Source organism: Delphinapterus leucas, chromosome 8 (genome assembly GCF_059928025.1).
Source record: "Delphinapterus leucas isolate spDelLeu-1000000601 "Yukka" chromosome 8, BTC_Dleu_Yukka2, whole genome shotgun sequence".
NCBI classification, from domain to species: domain Eukaryota; kingdom Metazoa; phylum Chordata; class Mammalia; order Artiodactyla; family Monodontidae; genus Delphinapterus; species Delphinapterus leucas.
This window is the reverse complement of record NC_143136.1, coordinates 55,259,694-55,283,386: the sequence shown is the minus strand read 5'-3', so window position 1 is coordinate 55,283,386 and position 23,693 is coordinate 55,259,694. Positions and strand designations below refer to the sequence as shown.

The following is a 23,693-nucleotide window of genomic DNA, read 5'->3' as shown; positions in this document are numbered from 1 at the left end:
ACTTATAGCAACAGGGAACCAGGACCACACACCTGGTGCGTGGGCCTTGGCTCCGCGGGATTGGCGCCGTAGACTGCGTCAGGCTCCCCCGGGCCGCTAGGGGGCGCAGCAGCTCCCCGACCCCAAAGCCGGCACCCTGCGTGGCCGGCCTGCGCCGGGCCCCAGACCCTTCCGTCTTCCGGAAGCGGACGCGAGGCTGGCTGCGACTGGGTGGGCAGCTGCTGCAGTGGCGGGCACGGCGGGAGCGAGGAGGAGTAAAGGGGTGCGGGCCTGGCTCCCGCGCCGGAGTGGAGCACCATGGACGAAGCTGGGAGCTGTGCGAGCGGCGGAGGCTTCCGCCCGGGCGTGGACAGCCTGGACGAGCCGCCCAACAGCCGCATCTTCTTGGTGATCAGCAAGTACACGCCCGAGTCGGTGCTGAGGGAGCGCTTCTCGCCCTTCGGAGAGATCCAAGACATCTGGGTGGTGCGGGACAAGCACACCAAAGAGTCCAAGGGCATTGCATTCGTCAAGTTTGCCCGCAGCTCGCAGGCCTGCAGGGCCATGGAGGAGATGCACGGCCAGTGCCTCAGCCCCAGCGACACCAAGCCCATCAAGGTGCGGGGGCCGGGTCGGGGTGCCCCCGGGGTCGGTGTCAGGCTGCGGTAGGGGTGGTACATCCGCTCGCGGGGGCGGACTGGGCAGCACCTGGCATTCCGGGGTCGGGGTCGGGGAGGGGAGGACGGCGTTGCAGAGAGTGTTCTTGCGGACCCCCCGCCGGCAGGGCTGCACTGGGGTGCGGGGGGATGGGGGATGCAGAGAGAACGTCCGCTCCCGGGTCGGACCAGGCGTCTGCGGCTACTCCGGCTGCAGAGCTGCGGTGCCCGGACAGCCCCGCGCCCCCGCCGTCGCTAATCCACCGCCCAGCTCCGACCCTGACCTACTTTGAGGACTTCTCTGATCCTCCTCAGACCTCGCGGTTTACCGTGTATAAAAACAAGTAACTTTGCTTTTCCTCAGGCAGGTAAGGTGCTTAAAGACTTGATAAAAGTACATGTAACTGTGGCTCTCCCTTGTTAGCCATTTTCCCAGTACCAAAGTATGTATGTATTTTATTTATTTATTTATTTATTTATTTATTTATTTATTTTTGGCTGTGTTGGGTCTTCGTTTCCGTGCGAGGGTTTTCTCTAGGTGCGGCGAGCGGGGCCACTCCATCGCGGTGCGCGGGCCTCTCACTGTCGCGGCCTCTCTTGTTGCGGAGCACAGGCTCCAGACGCGCAGGCTCAGTAGTTGTGGCGCACGGGCCTAGTTGCTCCGCGGCATGTGGGATCTTCCCAGACCAGGGCTCGAACCCGTGTCCCCTGCATTGGCACGCGGATTCTCAACCACTGCATCACCAGGGAAGCCCTGCATGTATATAATTTTAAAAAAAAAAAAAGAGCCAAATCATTGTGATGGCAGTGTAATTGTATTAATATTAAATGCCTCTTTGAATACTCTTAATTAACAATGGTGGTATTTATATTAAGTTTCCACACTTAACTTGTCTGTAAAATTAATATACTGACACAGGGCAGGAAGGGTGATTTTGAGGGTATTTGACTTAATCTTTCCTTTTAGCACAGAGCCAGTACAAGGTGAACCCTCAGTACATCTTTGTCCATAGTAGCAGTCTCTGTAGGCCTTTCTTGCAAAAAAGAGAGGAGCCTAGGAATACACCAACAACACATTAGACAATAGACATTCCCTCTCCTCCCACCTCCCAGACCCTCTGAGTCAGGACAGATCATCAATGAAATTAAGTGTAAGGCCACAGTATATACTAGATCAGGGGGTGGCAAACTTTGTCTGTAAAGGGTCAGTAAATATTTTAGGCTTTGTGAGTCATACACAGTCTGTCACACATTCTTTTTGTTTTTTAACAACCCTCTAAAAATGTAAAAGCAATTCTTAGATCATGGGCTGTAGAAAAACAGGAAGCTGAAGTTTGTTGACTCCTGCACTAGGTTGATAATTTTCATCTCCTTCCAATTATGATCTTAGCAGGGAGGATTTTTTTACTTTGAATATAGTATAATCACAGAGATCTTCTTGGAAACTCCCCAAAATGCCCCAAATTTGAAACCTATAGGCCCCCCTTGCCTTCATTAAATTCCTACAAGAGAAGTAAAAGTTCCAGCACTAAAATGTATCCCCCCCTTTTCACCACAGAGAAATTAAATGATTCCCAAAGATAATTAAAGGTTAAGTTTTGTTTTTCACATTTTTGTCCACTCAGTTTCAGCCAGAGGGTTGTTGCACTAGTGCCTTAGCTAGACAGTCTAAATTCATTCTTCAGCAGCTTCAACTTGGGCTGTCTTCTGCTGGAATGTAGTGGGGTTTTTTGTTTTGTTTTTCAGTATTTCCAGTTAAATTAATTCACCTTCAGTGTTTCTCATGTACTTTGCTTTTGCAAAGTTCCAAAGGCCCTACAAGACAAATAAGAAAATTTTAATACCAGGCCTACAGCCAGAAAAGATTGTCCAAATGAGACTCATTCTGTGAGTGATCAGCTACATTATCTTGAGGAAAAGGGTAAACCTAGAAAACAAGAGAAAAATCTTAGTTCTTAGCTTTGCAAGAATTTAGAGCCATAGTCTGTGAACATAAAGTCTCAGGAGAAATCATCCAGTAGGTGGTTGATTATTATACATGTTTTCTACTTAGACATTGTCATCTTTATCAGAAATTTGAAATGCTTCAATCTTCTAAAATTTAAAAATTTGTGATCTGATGGCACCTCCAATCACAAATCTTACTTGAAACTCTTTTTTTCTCCTAGTGTCTTCCTGTACTTAAAGGTTCCCTATTTGTATTTCCCTATTGACCATCCATTACTGATACATGCACTGGACTAACTTTCTAGTGGGCCATTTCTGTGTTACTTAATACTCTACTACTAATACCTTATACAGTGCTTGGCATGTGGTATAAGTTTATCAAAGGAATAACTGGAAGTAGATGCTATCTAGGGGTGTATCTCTAGCTGTATCTTGTAAGCAAGGTTCTACACCTCTGTGACACCTGTTTTCCAAGCAAACATAATGACCCTATTTTTCAATATTTCTAAAATCCCATGGCTCTATAAATTCTTTGTCCTTTTAGTTGCTCCCTTCTCCTCTGGAATTCCATAGGTTCAGGTTTTCTCACACTGAATGGTATACAGCCCCCCTTTAAAGACAAAGAAGAAGAAGAAAGGAAAAAAATACTCAAGGGCCCTGTCTTGTGATTTACATTATTTTTATTACATTTCTACAAGTTATAAAAAATAAGAGTAACCATTAAAATTCTTATGCTTGTAGCTCTAGAAACAAATCCACAATCATAGTTAAAGATTTTACATTCCTCTGGAATAATATAAAACCAAAGCAATTTTATGAATTAAATTAAAGCAATACCACAAAGCAAATTAAATTCCAGGTAATAATCTAATGTCACAGATAATATTTCAATAAAACTAAATTACTAATAGAAAAACAGAGCCTCAGTCCATTCTGTGCATTTTCTTGCTCACATAAGTCATTCAGGTGGTAACTGAGATGATCCAGAATATGGTCATGTTACCTTTTTTAAGGATTAATATTAGAAAGCAAACAAAAATACGACCATCTAGACTTAAACCCAACTGTGTCAATATTAAATTAAACATAAATTGGCTAAACACTCCTATTAAAAAGCAGGGATTGTCAGGATTTTTTTTTAAAAGGCCAAACTAAATGCTGTTTGCAAGAGATGCACTTTTAAGTATAAAGATACAAAGAGGTTGAAAGTAAAAGGATAGAAAAAGCTGGTGTGATATCAGACAAAATGCTCTTCAACAGGAAGGGTATTAACAGAGAATAATTTCCTAAAAATAAAAATATCAATCAAAAAGTACATAACAATTCCAGATGTCCATGTAACCAATAATAGAGCTTCAAAATACATGAAGCATTATTAATAGAACTAAAAGGAGAGAGAAATTCATATTCAGATTTTTACACTCCTCTTAGTCTCTGACAGAAAAAGTAGACAAAATCAGTAAGGATATGACATGTTAATAACACTATTAATCAACTATATAATTGACATTTATTGAACACTACCCAACAAGCCTAGAGTACACGTTCTCTTTCAGTGCACTGACTGTTGCTCTCTTTCAGTGCACTGACTGTTGCTCTTGGTAAAGAAAATACAAAGGAAAAAAGAATTCGGAAAAAAAGTGCAAAGATCAGTGTTATCTCATAAAAAGTCATTGCAATAAAGATTGCTTTAGCAAAATGTTTTTTGATAAGACGCTATTACATTGCATTTAACCTAACATGAATCCCATACTAATAATGAAGTAAGTATTCTTAAGGAGTAGGAAAGCAGTTGACTGATATTTCCGCATTATTCTTTGGGTTTTGTTTGTTTCTTAGGTTTTCATTGCTCAGTCCAGATCATCTGGAAGTCACCGAGATGTTGAAGATGAAGAACTTACAAGAATATTTGTTATGATACCAAAGTCCTACACAGAAGAAGATCTACGGGAAAAATTTAAGGTACTTAACATTTTCTAATCAGCTAGGGTTCTTGATAACTTACAGTCTTACATTGGTTGTACAATTACTAAATCTTGTTTTGTTTGAGTTAGATCATTAGATTGGTGGTGGAGAATTAAATAACTATTTTTAAGTCATCTATTTCAATCTAGTTATTAAATATTAAAACTAAAATAAGTTAACTTTTTAAAAATATATAAAACCTGGAAAATATTGATGATGGTGTTTTTCCCCCCATTTAATGAAAATAAAGATTCAGGAAAATGAAGTATAAAGCTCAGAGTTTTAAGTAAGGTCTCATACCTAGTAGGTGTTAGAGCTAAGATTTATGCCCGGGGTGTCTGAATCCAGAGCCTGCTCTTGGTCTTGAAATTTTCAAAGCACCCTCTTAGCACTCCTCTCTATTGCCTCTCATGGAGAGGTGGGGCAGGCAAGCCTGAGTGTGTGAACTGTATTATCTCACATTTGTTACAAGTCTGTGGCATGTTGATGAACTTATTCACAGAAAGACTTATCCTCTATAGTTTTTGTTTTAAAATTAGACCTCTGAAGGAATTATATTTAAAGAAAAAAAAAAAAACTACCTACAACTCTGAACTATAGCTAGATTGTAGTCAATGAAATTTGGAGACAATTTAAAATTTCTTTTTAGCCATTGACTTTTATAAGCAGTGACACACTTTCACAAAAACTATTAAAAAGCAATTTTTAAATTGTCTTGAGTTGTAATTTTTTATTCTTTTTCTACTAATCTTCCCAGTACTGAATCATGTGGACAACAAGCAAGAAAGAAAACAAGTAGTAAAAAGTAATTTTCAAACTTCCTCTATCCTACCCCAACCGAGGATTGAATAAAATACTTCAAAAATAACAAATACCAAATATATATATATTCCATACTTCCTCCAATAGTAAGAATAAAGTTTTTACCTTATATACTTATAAACTTTTATCTTTCTCTGAGTGAACAAATGTGGCATTTTTAAATACATATATAGTAGTTAAGTTACTAACGGTTACATGAAAATTTTATAAAATTAATAATAAACAGTAAGAATTTATATCCCGTATTTCTTCCAACATTAAAAGTAAACATTTACCACATATTTCTCACATGGAGTATTAACTTTCTGCGTGAACCAATGTATTTTAAAAATGTACTTCAAGAGGCACTCCTTCAAAAGTCTACACAATCATTTATGTTCATGTTAGAAGGCAGATAAATAATTACAGCTAATATTTACTGAGTGCTGACTATGTCCCAGACCCTCTATATGCACTTTAGGTGTACTTGCTCTTTTAACCCTTAAAACAACCCTATGAGGTAGGTACAGCTATTAGCCCCATTTAACAGCTAAGGAGATAGGCAACTGCCCAGTTAATAAGTGGCTGAACCAAGATTAAAATAAAGAAGGTTCAATTCCAGAGCCTCTGCTCTTAACCAACACTGAGCAAGACTTTGGAGCTTTCCAGACCATGTACAAATTTTTGCTCTCCCTCCATGACTTTGGCAAGTTGTTTGATTTCTCTAAGGCCCAGCTTCTGGTCTGTGAAATAAGCAGTATGATATATATATATCCTTGAAGGGCTGTTATAACAATAAAGTGATATATGTAAAGCAAATGCTCAGTAAATAAAAAGTATCTTTATTTTGGTTATGTTATTATTTGGTTTTATCATCATTATGGTTATTTTTCTAGTGCCTCATTAGTTTGTGACATTTTTATTCCATTATTAAAAGTAGCTATAAATTCTGATTTCTTTTTTTGTAAGCAAGAAGAACAAGTAAATTTTAAGTTAGTTCTGAAATCTGTTCAGTTATTAATTTTGACTCCTCTAAGATCATTTCTTTTAACTCTCATAGGTGTATGGAGATATCGAGTATTGCAGCATTATTAAGAATAAAGTAACTGGAGAAAGTAAAGGCTTGGGCTATGTTCGATACTTAAAACCATCACAGGCTGCCCAAGCAATAGAAAACTGTGATCGAAGTAAGGATGTGTTCATTTATCATTGTAATAGACATTTGAAAAAATTCGAATTATTCTAATTATAATCTAATACTGGTTTGTGCTAATAGCCATACCTGCTAATTTAATCTCAGCAATGGGAGTTTAAATATATATAGTCCTAGGATGAAAATAATTTGGGGGCTGTGATTAGGCTTTCATTGAGGTACTATCTTAAAAAATATGAGCAACTGCATTAACTCAGTGAAAATGCTGTTGTCCTACTTTGGTTATTATTTCTACAGGTTTTTGGGGTTTATTAAATTATTTAGAATTTTAAGTATTAAAAAATTGACCAACCCTTTCAGGTTGGGTTTTTTTTTAATATTTATTCTTTATATTTTAAAGAAATTCAAGTATTCTGTAATATTTGTTTATATTTGACCTAAACCCTAAATAGAATTAGGTATACTAATAAACATATAAATAATGATAGGATTTTTAAGGTTTGCTAGCATTGTGAAGTAAATACACATTGGGTTAATTTCAAGGTAGAGTGACATTATTCGGATCTTCTGCTGTTGCTGGTGTACATTCTGAAGAATAAGAATTCTAAAGAGGCCAAGGAAAATATTCTTTGTTGTCATACTTCTAGTTATATTGACCCTTAGAAATGAGATGTAGAATAATTCAATTAGTGGGTTTCAGGGTATTATAAAAATAGATACATACTGAAAATGATTATTGTTAATCAGTAGAACTCTTAGATAACCCTAAGGTATACACCAAAATTTTCTCTCAGATCCCTCTAAATTTCTCAATCAACCAACATTAACTGAGTACCTATGGTATACTCACCAATATAAGTAGAGGGATACAAATGGAATATATAGCAACGCTGGCATTTAAGGAATTGACAGCTATATTGGGTAGCCGAGATCTAATAGGCAAAAAATAGTTAAGGAATAATAGATTTTTTAAAGCTCTATGTCTTATTTATCTGTTGCTGTCACCCCAAGTACCTAGTACTGCTGTTAGTAGTACTCGATATAGTAGTGTACCCAGTTGAGTAGTACTCAATTAAGATTCATTGAGATCTCTAGCAAAGATGCTGCCATTTATAGTAGACTCAATAAAAATTTGCCAAATGAGAAAATGTTCAGAGCTATGTGATATAGCCTATCAATGGTGAAAAACAAGTGCACCAAATGAGCATGGGAATACATCTGGAGGTAGGATTTGCAACTGGTGTAGAATAGGCGGGGCAGAAGATGAGAGCAATGTTAGTAAAGACACAGAGCTAGAAATAAACGTCTTTGCTTAATAGCATGAAGGCAACAATCTGAATAAAGCTTGGTATTCCTGTTGAGAAACAGGGACAGAGTAATCTAGGTACATTGGAACCGTACACGGGAGGTGATGAAGAGTTCAAGCTTAGTCCACATTAGAAAATCCCTTGTAGATTGTTTTAAAAGGAGAAAAATAACAAAAACTGTTTCAGCACAGTTGATCTAACCACAGTATCATGAGTGGATTTCCAGAGGAAGAATTCAAAGAGGCTCATTTTATCCTTTTTGGAACCACTGAATAATATGATGAAAGCTGTGAACCTTCTCCCTTGAAATATGCCCATGTGCACATATGAATAAGCATTATGTTTAAAGTTTCAGAGGGTTCATGAACCTTCCCACCTTTTGAAACTCATCGTTGGACTCCTAGTTAAAACTCTTGATCCAGAGGCAAAGCGATCAGTTGAAGGGTTGTAATTAATTGACGAGAATCTAATTTTAAAACAGAGGCAGGGAAGTTGGAGTGAAAGATAACATCTAAGTATATTTCAAAGGAAGAATCTTGATGACAGTTGGGTGTGAAGAAGCACTATTGGATTTTGATGTTGGAAAGCCTGAGAGAATGAATGATGATGTCATCTGTCGTAGAGGGAGACTGGAAAGGATAGAATAGAATTGCTGATCTTTCATATCTACATTGACCCATAATTTGGGATTCTTGCTGTTTCTCATTTAGTCCTTGCCATCTTTCAAAAAGCGAAGAAGTAGGTCTGGTGGAGATGGTTGTTTGTGTAGATTTTGTTTTATACAATTATAAAACTAAGTCAAGCACTAGCAATCAAGTATATTTGTAGGTGTGTTAAATTTGCTATGAAGTTTGAAATTTATGGATTCTCTTTTTCAGGTTTTAGGGCAATCTTGGCTGAACCTAAAAATAAAGCATCTGAATCCTCAGAACAAGATTATTATAGTAATATGAGGCAGGAGACTTTGGGACATGAACCTAGAGTGAATATGTTTCCATTTGGTAAGTGGGCTATCTTTACTTTAATGGCATAAGTAGTGTATGCAATCTGATTTGGAGGGTTTTTTTTTAATACTCTTTTATCAGCAGTCTGAAGTTCACGTAGTGAATAAAAGAATTTATAGGGCTTTTTTTCTTTCAAGAAGTTGGTCACGACACCTAATGTCATTATTTAATGCTTATTTTGTTTAACTTATTTCCAATTATAGTTTTTGTGGTTAGTTATGGATTATCTAAGTGTTACACTGTGTCACTGTCAGTGGCAGTGTTACACTGCCATTTTGGGGGGGGGCGGTGAGCTGCTGCTTGTAGGCAGCTGACCAAGAAATATGAAAGACATAATACAGTTATCCCCTCAGTATGAATCCTAAAATTTTATCCCTAAGTTACTGCTGCTTTAAAATTAGGGCTAGAGAAAGGAGAGGAATGACAAAAGTAGAAGTTAGAAAAGGGGGAAAATGAGTGATGAAAGTAAGACCTGTAAATGTTATTTGGCATAAACTTCCCTTTAGGTGAAACACTTGCCATATTTTGCAGTTTTGCATAGTAAACGTATTCCTGTGAAATTACATTACACAGTTCTGCTTATATTTCTGCATCAAGGCAGGGAAATGGGGAGAGTTGTCTGTTTTCTTGTCCTTGTCTCTCCTGATAGTGCTGATGACCAAGAGCATATTACAAAAGACAGTGCCTTTGTTCAATGCAGAGGACTTAATGACACTTCATTTTATTTTCTAGTATCTAAAATGTTAAATGAATCTCTGAATGTATAGAAATTTAAAGATTTGCGCTTTTTTTTATATTGTTGGAGAACAACAATCTGAATTTTCAAGTTTTGACAAGAATGACAACAGAGGCCAGGAATCCATCTCCAAACGCCTGTCAGTTGTATCAAGAGTTCCTTTCACTGAAGAGCAGCTTTTCAGCATTTTTGATATAGTACCAGGGTTGGAATACTGTGAAGTTCAACGAGATCCGTATTCTAATTATGGTAAAAATAATGTCTGTATTATTTTTTAATATACTGTGTTTTGTTAAACTGGCTTTCCTCCAGTGGCACTTTTTCTTTTTAATTTTTATTGGAGTATAGTTGATTTACAATGTTGTGTTACTCTCTGCTGTACAGTAAAATGAATCAGTTATATATATACATATATCCACTCTTTCCTAGATTCTTTTCCCATATACGTCGTTACAGAGTATTGAGTAGAGTTCCCTGTGCTATACAGTAGGTCCTTATCAGTTATCTTTTTTATGGATAGTAGTGTATATATGTCAATCCCAATCTCCCAATTTATCTCTCCCCCCACCTTTTCCCCCTGGCAACCATAAGTTTGTTTTCTACATCTGTGACTCTACTTCTGTTTTGTAAATAAGTTCGTTTGTTCCAATGGCACTTTTTATGTCAGATACTGTTTGTATGACAGTTTTTTGTTTCTTTTTTCTCTACCTTAAACTTTCAAATATAGTGATACCTCAATAAACAAATCCCTGGGAATACATCTACTTTATAGTCATTTATTTTTTTAAAACTGTTTTAACGCCCATAAAATAGAGCATTCTGTTTCCAGTTGTACAACAAAAATACTTTAGAATAGGGTCTCTTTCTGTACTTCTCATTAATGCTAGGCAAAGTGATAAAACCCTTAAAGTTTTCTCCTCTTCCCTAAGTCTCTTTTTCTTAAACTTTATACCTCAAAATGGAGCTCCTTCCCTTTTCAAGCATTTTTCCCATTTCAAGCATTTTAATTGCCCTACTTCTCTCTCTGCTTCTCCCCACTCTTAGTAGAAGCAAGACTCTAATGTCAGCCATTTGAACTTGGTAACTGGTTCATTGATTAAACCTATTATCTAGTGTTAGGTTAATCCACCTTTGTATTCTTGTAAGCCTTTTGATTTTTTTAAGGCTTTTTTAAAATGCCCTAGTGGCGTAATGGGAAAAGGTTGGCATTCCATTTTGCAGCCAACTCAGGTGCAAATCCCAAAAATGACACATAGTTGTAAGACCTTAGCAAATTGCTTATTCTATCTAGTCTCTCTTTCCTCATCTGTAAAATGGGATTATTAGTACCTTCTATGCCATGGTTAGATAAGAATTAGAAATAATATATATAAGATATCTACTGCAAGTCCTGGCACATAATAGGCACTCAGTTTGTTGGTTTTTAAAGAATTGGAGGTGAGGGGTGGTATAGAGAAATCATACTTGGCATCTCTTCCAGTACTATAGATATACTTGATTTAGTCATTTTAGGGTGTCTTTTTATGGATGTTGAGGGGAAATAGATGAGTCAGATTATATAGACTGACTGACCTAGAGTGTCCACACCCTTCATACAGACACTCCCACATAATCAATATTACTCTACCCAGCACTGGTCTTTTAGCAGGACCTACTAAAAAGTCATTGACCTACTTTGTACCATCTCCAACTTTAACCCAGTCTTATGCTATCAGTCTTTTTTTTTTTTACTATTAATTTATTTATTTTTATTTTGCCTGCCTCTGGGTCTTAGTTGTGGCATGCAGTATCTTTTTTTTTGCAGTACGCAGGCCTCTCACTGTTGTGGCCTCTCCCGTTGCGGAGCACAGGCTCCGGACGCGCAGGCTCAGTGGCCATGGCTCACGGGCCCAGCCGCTCCGCGGCATGTGGGATGTTCCCAGACCGGGGCACGAACCTGTGTCCCCTGCATCGGCAGGCGGACTCTCAACCACTGCGCCACCAGGGAAGCCCCATGCAGGGTCTTTGTTGCAGCATGTGGGATCTTTTTTAATTGCGGCATGCAGGATCCTTTTTAGTTGCAGCTTGTGGACTTCTTAGTTGTGGCATGCAGACTCTTAGCTGTGGCATGCATGCAGGATCTGGTTCCCAGACCAGGGATCGAACCCGGGCCCCCTGCATTGGGAGCTCAGAGCTTTACCCACTGGGCCACTAAGGAAGTCCCTGCTGTCATTCTTTGTTGTGACTCTAAGGTGCACATTTTGTGGGTTTTGGCATATCTGTTATTATATTCATATGTAATTCTATTTGTTTTGTATTGTCTTTCCTTTTTATCTGGTACTTTGAAATGTATTTGTTCCTTTACCTTCTCTATTGTTTCTCTGGTTGGATGTGTCTGATAAATATGTGTATCATTGGAACACCTTTTTATTAATAGAGGTATTATATAGTTAGAATCCTATTTGAATTAGTTTTTTTTTTTTTGATTTTTTTTTTGAATTTTTTTTTTGAATTAGTTTTATATGTTCATTTGCTCCTGAGTTTCAATTTCATTAAAATGTTGAGATGCTTAGATTTAGAGAGGAACATTAAATTAAAACATTGTTATTCCCAAAGTGAGTTATAGTATAAATGTATTGTGAAAACCTTTTGGTTGTGTTACAAGCTCCTGGGCTTGCCATGTAAGGGCTCCTGTATAAAATTTTCCCCCCCCTGTAGCATCACCTTCCTGAATTGAAATCTATCCCCTTAGCTAAAAGGTCTTCAAAGGAATGTGAAATATGTGACTTTTGATCTGAAACCCTCTGTTCCCCTGCTTTTTGGTTTTACTACATATATCACTTTTTCTCTGTCTACCACTTCAGCTAGTCAAGATGACTATATATTCTTTTCATATATCACTTCTCATTTAATTTCTTACTATGATAGGGAAAATTTTAGAATTTCAAAGTATATTTCAAAGAATGAAAATTTTAAGAAAAACTGGTTGGCTTTTAGCTGTATCTCTGTCATATAAGAAAAGCCAAGATCTTAAAATTAAATTCATTGGACAGAACTTAAGCTAATGATACCATTTTTTAAAAAAATATCATGTTCATATTTTTACCAACATCTGGTTTATACTTTGCTTTATAGGAACACAGGTATTGAACACATGTATAACAGAACTTTGGTTTCTGACACATTTGATTATATATTTACTAATTGTGTGATATTAGTGTTTTCCTCTATTGTTTCATTCTTATGGCAACACAAACTTTAGATACTGAATCTGCTTTTTTTCTAATTCCCGTATATTCTCTGCTTTGTTTTAGGTCATGGAGTGGTTCAGTATTTTAATGTAGCATCTGCTATTTATGCAAAATACAAGTTACATGGATTTCAGTATCCTCCTGGGAATCGGATAGGTGTTTCCTTCATTGATGATGGGAGTAATGCATCAGAGTAAGTACCATTCCAGGAGCTAGCCTAAAGCCAAGCTTTGGATATACGTGATATGACTTGGAGAATAAAAATAGAATTGACCTCTCAGGTGAGGAAGTCACACAAAATAAGTTACTGTTTAGAGACTGAACATTTCTAGTTTTCTGTGTATTACCAGTTCTTATCTCCAGTCTCCTTAGAAAAATGGCAACACAGATGGTAGCTGCACAGCTTGCGTCAATGGTGTGGAATAACCCAAGTCAGCAGCAATTTCTGGTAAGTAGGTAAGAATTTAACCTTCACAGCAGTATAAAATAAATGTGGCCTTTGTTTATTACCTGTGTAAGAAAATTTTCAGAGATATAGTAAAAGACCACATAGGTGCCATGATACACATCTCTTTAGCTCTTGACTTAAAAATCCCTAAAGTGCAGTTTTTCTTTTTTTTTGTTTTGAACCTAATTCTTCAACAGCAATTTGGAGGAAGTTCTGGATCACAGCTGCCTCAAATCCAGACAGATGTTGTACTTCCGTCATGCAAAAAAAAAGCCCCTCCTGAAACTCCGGTGAAAGAAAGACTTTTTATCGTGTTTAATCCACATCCTTTACCTTTAGATGTACTAGAGGATATATTCTGGTAAGATTTCAATTCCACAGAGTTACATTTTTAGATAATATAATTTATTTAAACCAGTCATTTAAGCAGCCTTGCACTCTTGAAGCTTCCTATGTGCGGTACCTTTCAGGTACAGATGATTCGTTCTGTGGTTTAAAAAAGTTCTTATTTATATCACCTTTTAAAATATATAATTATTTCCTTCTCTTCTTTGTTACTTACATGTCATAAGTCTCCACACAGAATTTCCTTTTATTTTGTTTTGAAGACATAAAACATGGAGTATTGTTTTGAAAAGTTGCATACATAGAATGAACAAATCATTTGTTTCTTAATAGAAGATACATCTGTATAGACCTGTCCTCTAGAATTCAGCTGAACAGTGCTTATTAAGCATCTTCTATTTTGTCAGCACTCTATTGGACCCTTAAAGATTATATAACTACATTGAGTAAACAATTACTTGATTGTAGGGAAGAGTGTGTGTGTGTGTGTGTGTGTGTGTGTGTATGTACGTACGTATATAAAATAAGTGTAAAAAGGGGGAAGACTTGTTTGTTTTTAATGTAACTTCTTTAACCGTAACTTTTTCTTTTTGGTCTTTTTCCTATTTGCCTTACAATGTTAGCGAATTTATTTAAAAGATAGATAGAAACTTGTTAAAGAACTTCACAAAATATCAGTGATGTGGTTCAAGTATTTTGATTTTTATTTAACCAATTTATTTCGTTTATTTTTTTAACCTCTCCTCTGTACCAGGCAGTCACTGTGCTAAGTGCCAGAGACATTGTGTAAACAAACATTATATTACGTAAACAAGATGTAATAGTTCTTGTCCTCTTAGAACTAATCACATGTAGGAGACAGATAAGTGAATAGGAAATTACAACCTAGAGAGGTTGTATGGTGAAAAGGAGTATTCAGTCTGTGAAATACATAGGAGGGGCACCTGCCTTAGAAACTCAGAGAAGACTTATTGAAAGAAGCAAGGTATAGTGGAGGCCTGGAGGATACAAATAATTTAACCAGGGAAGAAAGCTGGGCGTGTGGGGGGTTATGCCTGCCGGAGAGAACGTGGAAGGAGGTTGTTGGAATATGGGATTTGAGAGACTGAGGGAAGATGAAGCTGCAGAGGACAAGGACCCAAGTCAAGAAAGGCCCACAAGCTATATTAGAGAGCTTGTCCTTACCCTGGCGGCATGAAGAGCAGCTGAAGGGACTTTTAGGGAGGAAATGGTCATATTTGTGTTTTAGAAAGATCACTCAGAAGACAGGATAGAGAATAGATTGGAGAAGGATAAACCCAGGGGGCAGGTAAACTAGTGAAGAAGGTATTAGAGTAAACTAAGAAAAAGATAATGATGGTCAGAATGAGGAAAGAGATCTGAGTGATAATGAGGAGAAATTGACTGATAGAGGAAATGTTTAAGAAGGAAGATTGACATTATTAGAGATTGGATGTGGGAAAAGGAGTGAAAAAAGGAGTCCAGAATGGACCCCAACTTTTAGACCTGAGCATCTTTACTTATCAGTTTCAGTTGATCTTTTTTTTTTACTTTGTTTCAGTCGTTTTGGTAACCTGATCGAAGTTTACCTTGTGTCAGGAAAAAATGTGGGGTATGCCAAGTATGCAGATAGAGTAAGTGCTAATGATGCCATTACTACTTTACATGGAAAGATCCTGAATGGAGTCAGACTTAAAGTTATGCTGGCAGACTCCCCAAGAGAAGAATCTAACAAACGACAAAGAACTTACTGATTCTTGAGGTATGCTCTTTTTAATCTAAATTCTAAAACACATTGGCTAAATAGTGTAACGAAAGGAATATGTATAGAGTTTCTTTTTAAGGATTTACAAGTTGTTGGTTAAAAGCACTGTGGCTTAAAAGCACTGTGCTGATAATTTTACAGTATATTTTTTAAACTTGAACTTTTTTTTTTTTTTTTTTTTTTTTGGGTATGAGGGCCTCTCACTGTTGTGGCCTCTCCCGTTGCGGAGCACAGGCTCTGGACGCGCAGGCTCAGCGGCCATGGCTCACGGGCCCAGCCGCTCCGCGGCATGTGGGATCTTCCCGGACCGGGGCACAAACCCATGTCCCCTGCATTGGCAGGCAGACTCTCAACCACTGCGCCACCAGGGAAGCCCTAAACTTGAACTTTTTAAACTTAAAAAATGTTTTTGATGTTGACTGGGAGAATGTCTATCCTATAAAATAAAATCAGATTTCAGTTTAGAAAATTAAATGGTATTTGTGTGTGTGTCTGTGTGTGTGTGAAGGTCTTTGCTATTAAGAATTGGACTTTACTATATGGTTACATAAACTTTAAAATTGGAATACTTCTAAAGATTTTTAACTTGAACAGTTAATGTTTTGAGTTATGAATTGAGGTAATTTATGACAGTCTTTATAAAGAATGTCTTGACATTCACTAGTGAAATGCCTAAAAAGCAATACCAAATACAGTTAACCCTTGAACAGCCCAAGTTTGAGCTGCATGGGTCCACTGTGGACATGTGGATGTTTTTCAGTAGTAAATACTACAGTACCACATGATCTGAGGTTGGTTGGGTCCGAGGTTGATTGAATCTGTGGATGCAGAACCGTGGGTAAGGAGTATCTGCGTGTATGGAGGACCCATGATAAGTGATCCTCAGATTTTCAACTTTGTGGAGGGTAGCCACCCCAACCCCCACATTGTTCAAGGGTCAATTGTAATGCATCTTTTTGAACCTTTTGAACCTAAACGTTGGTGTTTTTCTGGACTCATATTTGTGAGTTTGTACATTAAAACTGCACGTTCAGAAAATACTCTCATGTGCATATATGTATTTTCAAAAATAACCTTGACAATTTCCAGAAACTCTTGTCACTTATAAATAATGCTACATACAGCCTTATGAATTCCTTTTTCTTTTAGTTTTAAGAAATCAAACCTAAATTTCTATTTCTAGGACAGCTCACATCTCCACGGTTTGGAGAAACATTATTGAAAGTTAGAAATGTTCGATTCTTTCACTTTTTCATTCTGGAAATGAATCCTGAGTTTCAGGGGAAGCTGAGAGCTTCCCCATTCCCACACACACACCAGCTTCCCAAGTCCACTGCTGGTCAAATAATAGCAGTTGGCAAGTACTTTAGAGTCAGTTTGAAGTTACTTACTTGAAAGCAATTTTCTTTTCACCAGGTTTTCTTTCTGACCAATTATGAGAACTAGGAAGTATCAAAATGAATTGTCTGAATTCTAACTGCTGATGACCTTTCCTCTGATAGAGCAAGTCAAGTGATTAGTTCCTCCTTACAGAAGGCAGTTGTCAATAGGAAGTGCCTTTTGGGCCCATTATGAATCATCTCAATTTAGAAATGTTTTATTTAATTACAAAATCCACTCCCGTTACTTCATACAATTCAGAAATATTAAATTTGCCAGTGAAAAAGAATTAACAAGTCTTTCTTATAACAAAGCAGTTTTTTGTGTTTGCAAATAAAACATTAAGAACTGAATTCTCTTTACACAAGCTGTCTTCTAAAATAGCATACAAAACTGCTTACTCATGTCTGTGAGTCTTTCAAAATATAGATAACAGTTCTTACTCTTACTCAAAGAATCTTTGTCCTTAAAAAAGGACAATAATACTAACTTCTTAGTATGGGGAAAATATATAAATTACTCCTGTGATTGAGCCTTTTTTAAAATAATTATTTATATAGTATAGAGAATATTAGACTTAAAATCAGAAGATCTGAGTTGGAGTTCCAGCTCTGACACTTAACTATGATTTGGCAGATCTTTTCACCTTTCTGAGGCCGAGTTTTTCCATAGGGTTATTGAAAGAAAATGAGTCAGCAAAATTCCTTATAAAATAAAATTTTAATATGCTTTGAAAGTGTGAGCTAAACTCGTGCATTGGTGACTTCAGTGAAACCTTTATGTCATCTCATCAAAACAATAAGAAACTAAGATTAATGATACAAAACTACCTTCTAGCCAGCAAGTGTGTGAGAATGAAGCTTTATAATATCATGTTTAAGTGATATGCATTCATCCAATTCCCTACATTAGAGGAAGTGCATATTCTTCAGCATGGCTAGTCATGAAATATAAATCTCTCCTTTGTCCCTTTATTGAGCTGTTATACATATTCAGGGCAAAGGTAAAGTAGGGTCAGATTAGTTGAAAATGGTAGGACATAATGAGCTATATTGGTTTTGAATGTCTTCTAGTTGCAGCACGGCTTTTTTTATTTTTGCTTCGAATCCCCATTTCCCATGGACTTCATAATGAGATTCACCTCTTTTGTTGGTACGTTAAATAATATATTATTTTAAGGTTCAATAAGATAGTATGAAAGACTTTTCTAAGTTTTACATGATTGTAACCATTGAAGATTTTAGGGGAGATGGGGGCCACTTTTTCATTTGTTACTTTAATTTTAAGAGAACACGAACACTACTCATGAAGGCTAGTTCCTTTTGTCTCTGAGGAATAAGCCTAGGATTAACTGAGCCATGACTAGGAAATAGGAGAAGAAACTGGTCTAAGAATATCACTTTGAAAATAGCTGAGTTCTATTTTGAGGTGGATCTGATGTGCAAAATATGTTTCTTCTTCTATTTGAGGAAAACAGAAATTTTAGTATTTTAGAGCATCCTGATTTGTGTGTGTGTGTTTTTTTATAGGTCCATTTCCTTCTTTTTTAATCACATAAAACGGTTTGTACAACTGTCACTTTTTTCACTTCCTATGTTTTCTATCTTGACATATTGTTTTGAGGAAAATCCCTCTGAATTTTATCCTTGTCCCTCAATTATGATTGAACAATTATGGTTAGTTGAGTTTAGCTACCCAAAAGTACAAAATATTTCAGCATACATGCTCTAGTTGGACTCATGGTTAAGAAGACAGTTACGAACGCCCACTCATCAGCCTGGTGTGTAGGGATAAAACCCAAAGCTGTCATCCTCACATGCATGATTTTTGTATTAATTTACAACATTTTCCCTCCAGAAATTCAGTACCCGCTTGCATCATCCTTCTGAGTAAGTTTAGTTTTGCTTATTTGGAGGCATCTATGATTAAGTAAGCAGGTAACATTGGGTATACGAAATAAAGGAATAACTCCTAACATTTTTAGGTATACTATATACAACAGCTATTTCCTTTCAGGTGATGATTTTCATACTTGTGTTGTGTTCTTTCTACAGAACAAAGACTAATGACATAATCCTCAGCTGACTGACTGAAAATGTGACTGGACGCACTCCTTGTGGACAGTTGACAGCTTTTTTTTTTCATATACCTGATAGTCTCTGCACAGCATTGTTTTGTCTTGGGGAGCAGGGATTGTTGACATGTATTTTTAAACCACACGTTAATGCTAAAACTAATATAGTAGTTGTTTCTTAGAGCAATATGTTGTTATGTGTGGCAGAAATAAAGTTTTCTTTGCTTAACTAAATCATGCCTTATTTATGTAAAAGATCAGAAATGAAAAAACTTGAAAGTCAGGGTTAAGAATTTGACTAAATGACATATTTCATTGATTTTGAGATGCACATTTTTACACTTCTGACATTGGAAATATTTTGATATCCATTACTGTAATCGACAACCTCTTTTTTTCTTTCTTAGTGGAACATAAAGATGCTGTTTTCAATCAGTTGCATCTTAGATTCAATAAAATATAATTGCTACTCAACCTACACATATAGATTGGCTCCTTACACTTACTCTAGAGCAAAAGCCCAAAGACATATCATTAGAAATGATTTTTTTATACCAAGATACAACAGTTTGTTGGTAATCTTGTACAGATCTTTCAAGATTTTTTTTTTTTTTTAATTTTTGGCTGCTGTGGATCTTCGCTGCTGCAAGCGGGCTTTCTCTAGTTGCGGCGAGCAGAGGCTACTCTTCATTGCAGTGTGCAGGCTTCTCATTGTGGTGGCTTCTCTTGTTGTGGAGCAGGGGCGCTAGGTGCGGGCTTCAGTAGTTGTGGCACGTGGGCTCAGTAGTTGTGGCTCGTGGGCTCTAGAGCGCAGGCTCAGTAGTTGTGGTGCACGGGCTTAGTTGCTCCACGGCATGTAGGATCTTCCCAGACCAGGGCTCGTACCCATGTTCCCTGCATTGTCAGGCAGATTCTTAACCACTATGCCTCCAGGGAAGTCCCTTTCAAGATTTTAGAGCAGTGGTGCTAAGGGAAAAAAAATTTAAGTTATCACTGATAATATGTTTAAATAAATATCAGTGGCTTTGGTAGGTGGACATTTTCCCTTTATAAGTACAGAACATAATGGCCACTCCAAAAATATGATATATAAGCAATTTTCAGTACAGGCTATGATAGGAAGAATAGTCATTTCATAAAAGATTAAAAATGAGGAGCCTACTCTGCTTGTATTTTGAAAATCCAAGAAAAAAATTTTATCTGCTCTTGAGGTGAATGATATGTATCAGAAAAGGTATATCTAAGTCAAGAGTTTGGCACCTTAAAAAAAATAGACATTAAATGGCATGCAGTTGTTAAAACATCACTTAATTACCTCCGCATTATGCCTTTCACATCCTGAGTTAAATTAAAAATAGTGAAAAGATTAAATTCACTGAGCATAATAGCATATTTCATACTTGGACATTTCTCTGCTGAAAAATTAAAATCCTTTTTTTTTTTGAATCAGTAATTTTAATAAATTTAGATAAGAAAATATCCTGTCTTATCTTCCCAGGCAAGACTTACTGAACAAGAATTGAACCAAGTATCTTTCTGTGAGCCAAAAGCCATATTTTAAAAAGGAAGCAAATGGGTCTTTAGAAATGAAAAACTTAACTGAGGAGAGTTGAGGATTAATTACCAATAGATTTATTCATCCCAAACTCATTTACTGCACACATAGTTCCATTTTCACAGATTGGAATTAAATTGTGCCTTGTAGGTTATCTGGCTCTTAACACTCAAGTAATGCTTGAATTCCCCCGGAAATATTCCTGCCAGGTGGTTAATCTAAATATGTAAAAATGGGAAGCTCCCTACTGCCTGCCTAAGTCCATTACATCTTTGGTTAATCCCCATAATTGACATAAAACCTGATTCCCTGCTATTTTACTTGTTAAAGTTTTTCACTGGACCCTGTTGAAGTTAGCTATTTCACATGGTAGCTGTCATATACCCTCCTGCCATCCACTGATTTTCTAGTGCAGATTAAATGACCCCAAATTTTCTATTCTGCATTTAAGCTCAGGTAGCCAGTTGCAGCAAACCGTCGTGGTTTCAGTGAAGTGCCTCGTCTATGTTTATTTCCTTGAGTCCTTCATATAAATTCTGAAAAAAACACGTATACATGTATATACTCTGTCTACAAAACAGTTCTTGGCTTTTACAGTGTGAGTTTCTCTTGTGTTTTCTCTCCCAATTGCATGCCTCAGTAAATAATGGTTACTTTGGCTTCAGTGTTGCATTTAATCTTAATCGTTTAGCCTTATTCCTGCTTTCCTGTCTCTTGCTTTCAGTTTATCCCTAAAACTTTAAAAGCCGGAATCGCACATTTTTCTTAAAATGAGGAAATTCTAGAACCTAAGAAATAGCATTTAATAATCTAGTGCTTATGTCTTCACCTAAATGTTTACTTCTCAAATGCACTTTTGGTATATGAATATAATGTATAGATATTTCAATACCATGCATACGTCAGTTAATAAAATTGCCAACATAGTGGGGTTTTTATTAGTTATGGGGTTTTTTTACTTAAAAGAAAATGCTAAGCAATACAGATCAATAAAATTCTCTTTCAAATAAGTGGTTCGCATAATAACTAACATTTAAAATAAAGCCCAATCAAACTTGCTTGTAAATTTATTGTCAGGTCTTTTACGGTAGATCACAGATGCTGAAAGCAGCTATCAGATTTGCTCTTCTAGAGCACCATGTCCCAAACTATGTTCCTTGAAATAGTGTTCTCTTGAGAGAAGTCAATACGTATTCTTTAGGAAAGAAATTTTCATGGTCCAGTATATTTAGGAAATGTTCAGTTATTTATTAGTTCACAGGTTTTTTGACCATGAAGCTTCCGGGGCCTTTAATATGCTAATGTACCCCATCCCTATATCTCTAAAAGAGGACCATAGTTTGCACTGTGAAATAAGTATGTTTTTAGAGGCACTAGTGTTACAAGGAGTAGATTTTAGGAAAGATCCTTCTGAAATATAGACTTTTTTATTCATATGATATGGTGCAGTTTTATTTACAAGTTGTTTTTTTTCTGTTGTGGCCTCTCCCGTTGCGGAGCACAGGCTCCGGACGTGCAGGCTCAGCAGCCATGGCTTACGGGCCCAGCCGCTCTGCGGCACGTGGGATCTTCCCGGACCAGGGCACGAACCCGTGTCCCCTGCATTGGCAGGTGGACTCTCAACCACTGCGCCACCAGGGAAGCCCTACAAGTTTAGTTTTTTTTTAACTTTTTTATCCCACCCTTGATAAAAAGTTAATGCAAAATACTAAGGAAATTATTACTCTAAAATTGTAGCTTTCTCAGAAATTTGTTCTCAACCTACTCAATATTAATGGACAGAGAATAGAAATGAGACTTTACCACTAGGTGGTGATAAACATTGCCACTCAAAAACAAAGTGCAGCATTCCAGTGTTATCTAAGGCACTGAGCCTGAAATGATAGAATTTGTATTGTCTAGAGCAGTGGTTCTTAAACTTCAGTGTCTATAAGAGTCACCTCAGGTGTTTGTTTGAAATGCACTGATTCTATAGGTTTGAGGTGAGTTTTTCAACAAGCTCCCTAAGTGATTCTAATATGGTAGTCATTGGCATTGACTTTGTGGTTCACTGACCTAAAGAGATTCTATGTGTTGGACCTTAGGTTGGACTGTTGTAAAAGTAAGACACTGAGAAGTTTCCAAGTCGTTTACCTTGAGCATTATTTAATAGAATTAAGCATCTGCTTTCCCTCAATTTAATATCAGTAAGTATTAATTACAATAAGAAATTGAAAAACACAAGCAGTCTTACAAATAGCAAAATGTCAGGCCAACTTTTTCGTGTTGACAAATGTTTTTTGATGTTTATAAAGGATGGTAATTATTTGCTTTATGCCATTCAAAGCTCCTACCTAATTTTATTTTTTATTTACATTTATTTTGAAGTGAATTATGTTAATAAGTTTTCAGATTTTGTCTCGAAAGAAGTGCATAGGTACATGTCATTCTTTTTAAATGACAAAAGAGCATGAAGGTGATATAATTATCATCAGTGTCTAAAAAACTGAAATGGAATATTCACAAGGGTACAGAAATCTTGTATGTGTAAGTGAGTATTCTTGCAGTCCTAAAGTGAATTTTCTTATAAAATGAATGCTTTTTTGGTGCACCCCAAAATTCTGTTGATTTGTAAGTGCAGTTTACCTGTCAGTACTTGTTATGAATGAGTAAAACTAAAAATCAGTAAAGGCAAAAACAAATGAAATGTTTATATAGCCTTTTCACCCAGCAGTACAGCCACACGCAAGTTTTATTTCTTCTGTATGTGGATGGTAAGCTCTATTAAAAATCGTGGCAGTTAATTTTTACATACGATTTCAGTAAAGAGAGAAAACATAAAGGTCATCCTTATTAGATAAGAAGTTCCATTTTAATATCTGAATTCTAATAAATGGATTGCATTATTTCCTTTTCTAGAAACAGTAACTCAAGAACAATGGATCCTGGGAACCAAAGGTATGGTATTGCTAGGGGGTCAAACAGAAATATTTAGTTAAAATATGAAATTGCAGTTCATTCATTACAATGAACATGCTTTATTTAATTAGAAGAGACTTGTCCTCAGGAGAATATGCAGTTCCCACTAAAGTTTGAGAAAGTTACCAGACCCTGTGAAAATCCATTTGAGTGGTTATCACAGGAAAGGGAGTCCAATGACTGTCGTATATGAATTGCAGCCAGTATCTAGACGTCCAGGTCCATGTGAGCTAGCTGACCAAGACTACAACTACTGTGGCACCCTAGAGACTGCCTTTCTGACCACATTGCTGCAGAAGTGGTAGAAGGAAGGCCTCAGGAGACTGTTTAAGCAAAGTTATTTGTATTGGAGATACAAAAATCAGGAATGTGTGAAAAGGCAAGTACTGT

General features: G+C 36.9%; 1 protein-coding gene across 3 annotated transcripts; it reads left to right on the top strand.

The window, feature by feature from the left end:
• Window positions 1–129: 129 nt before the first annotated feature.
• RBM45 (RNA binding motif protein 45) lies at window positions 130–23,282 on the top strand. 3 transcript variants are annotated; one of them, XR_016394120.1, is made up of 11 exons: window positions 130–597; window positions 4,422–4,544; window positions 6,409–6,535; window positions 8,687–8,809; window positions 9,618–9,797; window positions 12,842–12,971; window positions 13,142–13,226; window positions 13,424–13,587; window positions 15,133–15,333; window positions 17,790–17,868; window positions 18,771–23,282. XR_016394120.1 is itself a non-coding variant. In XM_089916628.1 (10 exons), exons 1-9 carry the CDS (start codon window positions 298–300, stop codon window positions 15,323–15,325), a joined length of 1,425 nt encoding a protein of 474 aa, XP_089772754.1. In that variant the 5' UTR covers window positions 130–297; the 3' UTR covers window positions 15,326–15,333; window positions 23,244–23,282. The 3 variants fall into 3 exon arrangements, 2 of the variants coding, with proteins under 2 accessions (XP_089772754.1, XP_022425833.1); XM_089916628.1 differs by lacking the exon at window positions 17,790–17,868 and having other exon boundaries at window positions 23,244–23,282; XM_022570125.2 differs by lacking the exon at window positions 17,790–17,868 and having other exon boundaries at window positions 132–597.
• Window positions 23,283–23,693: the final 411 nt, after the last annotated feature.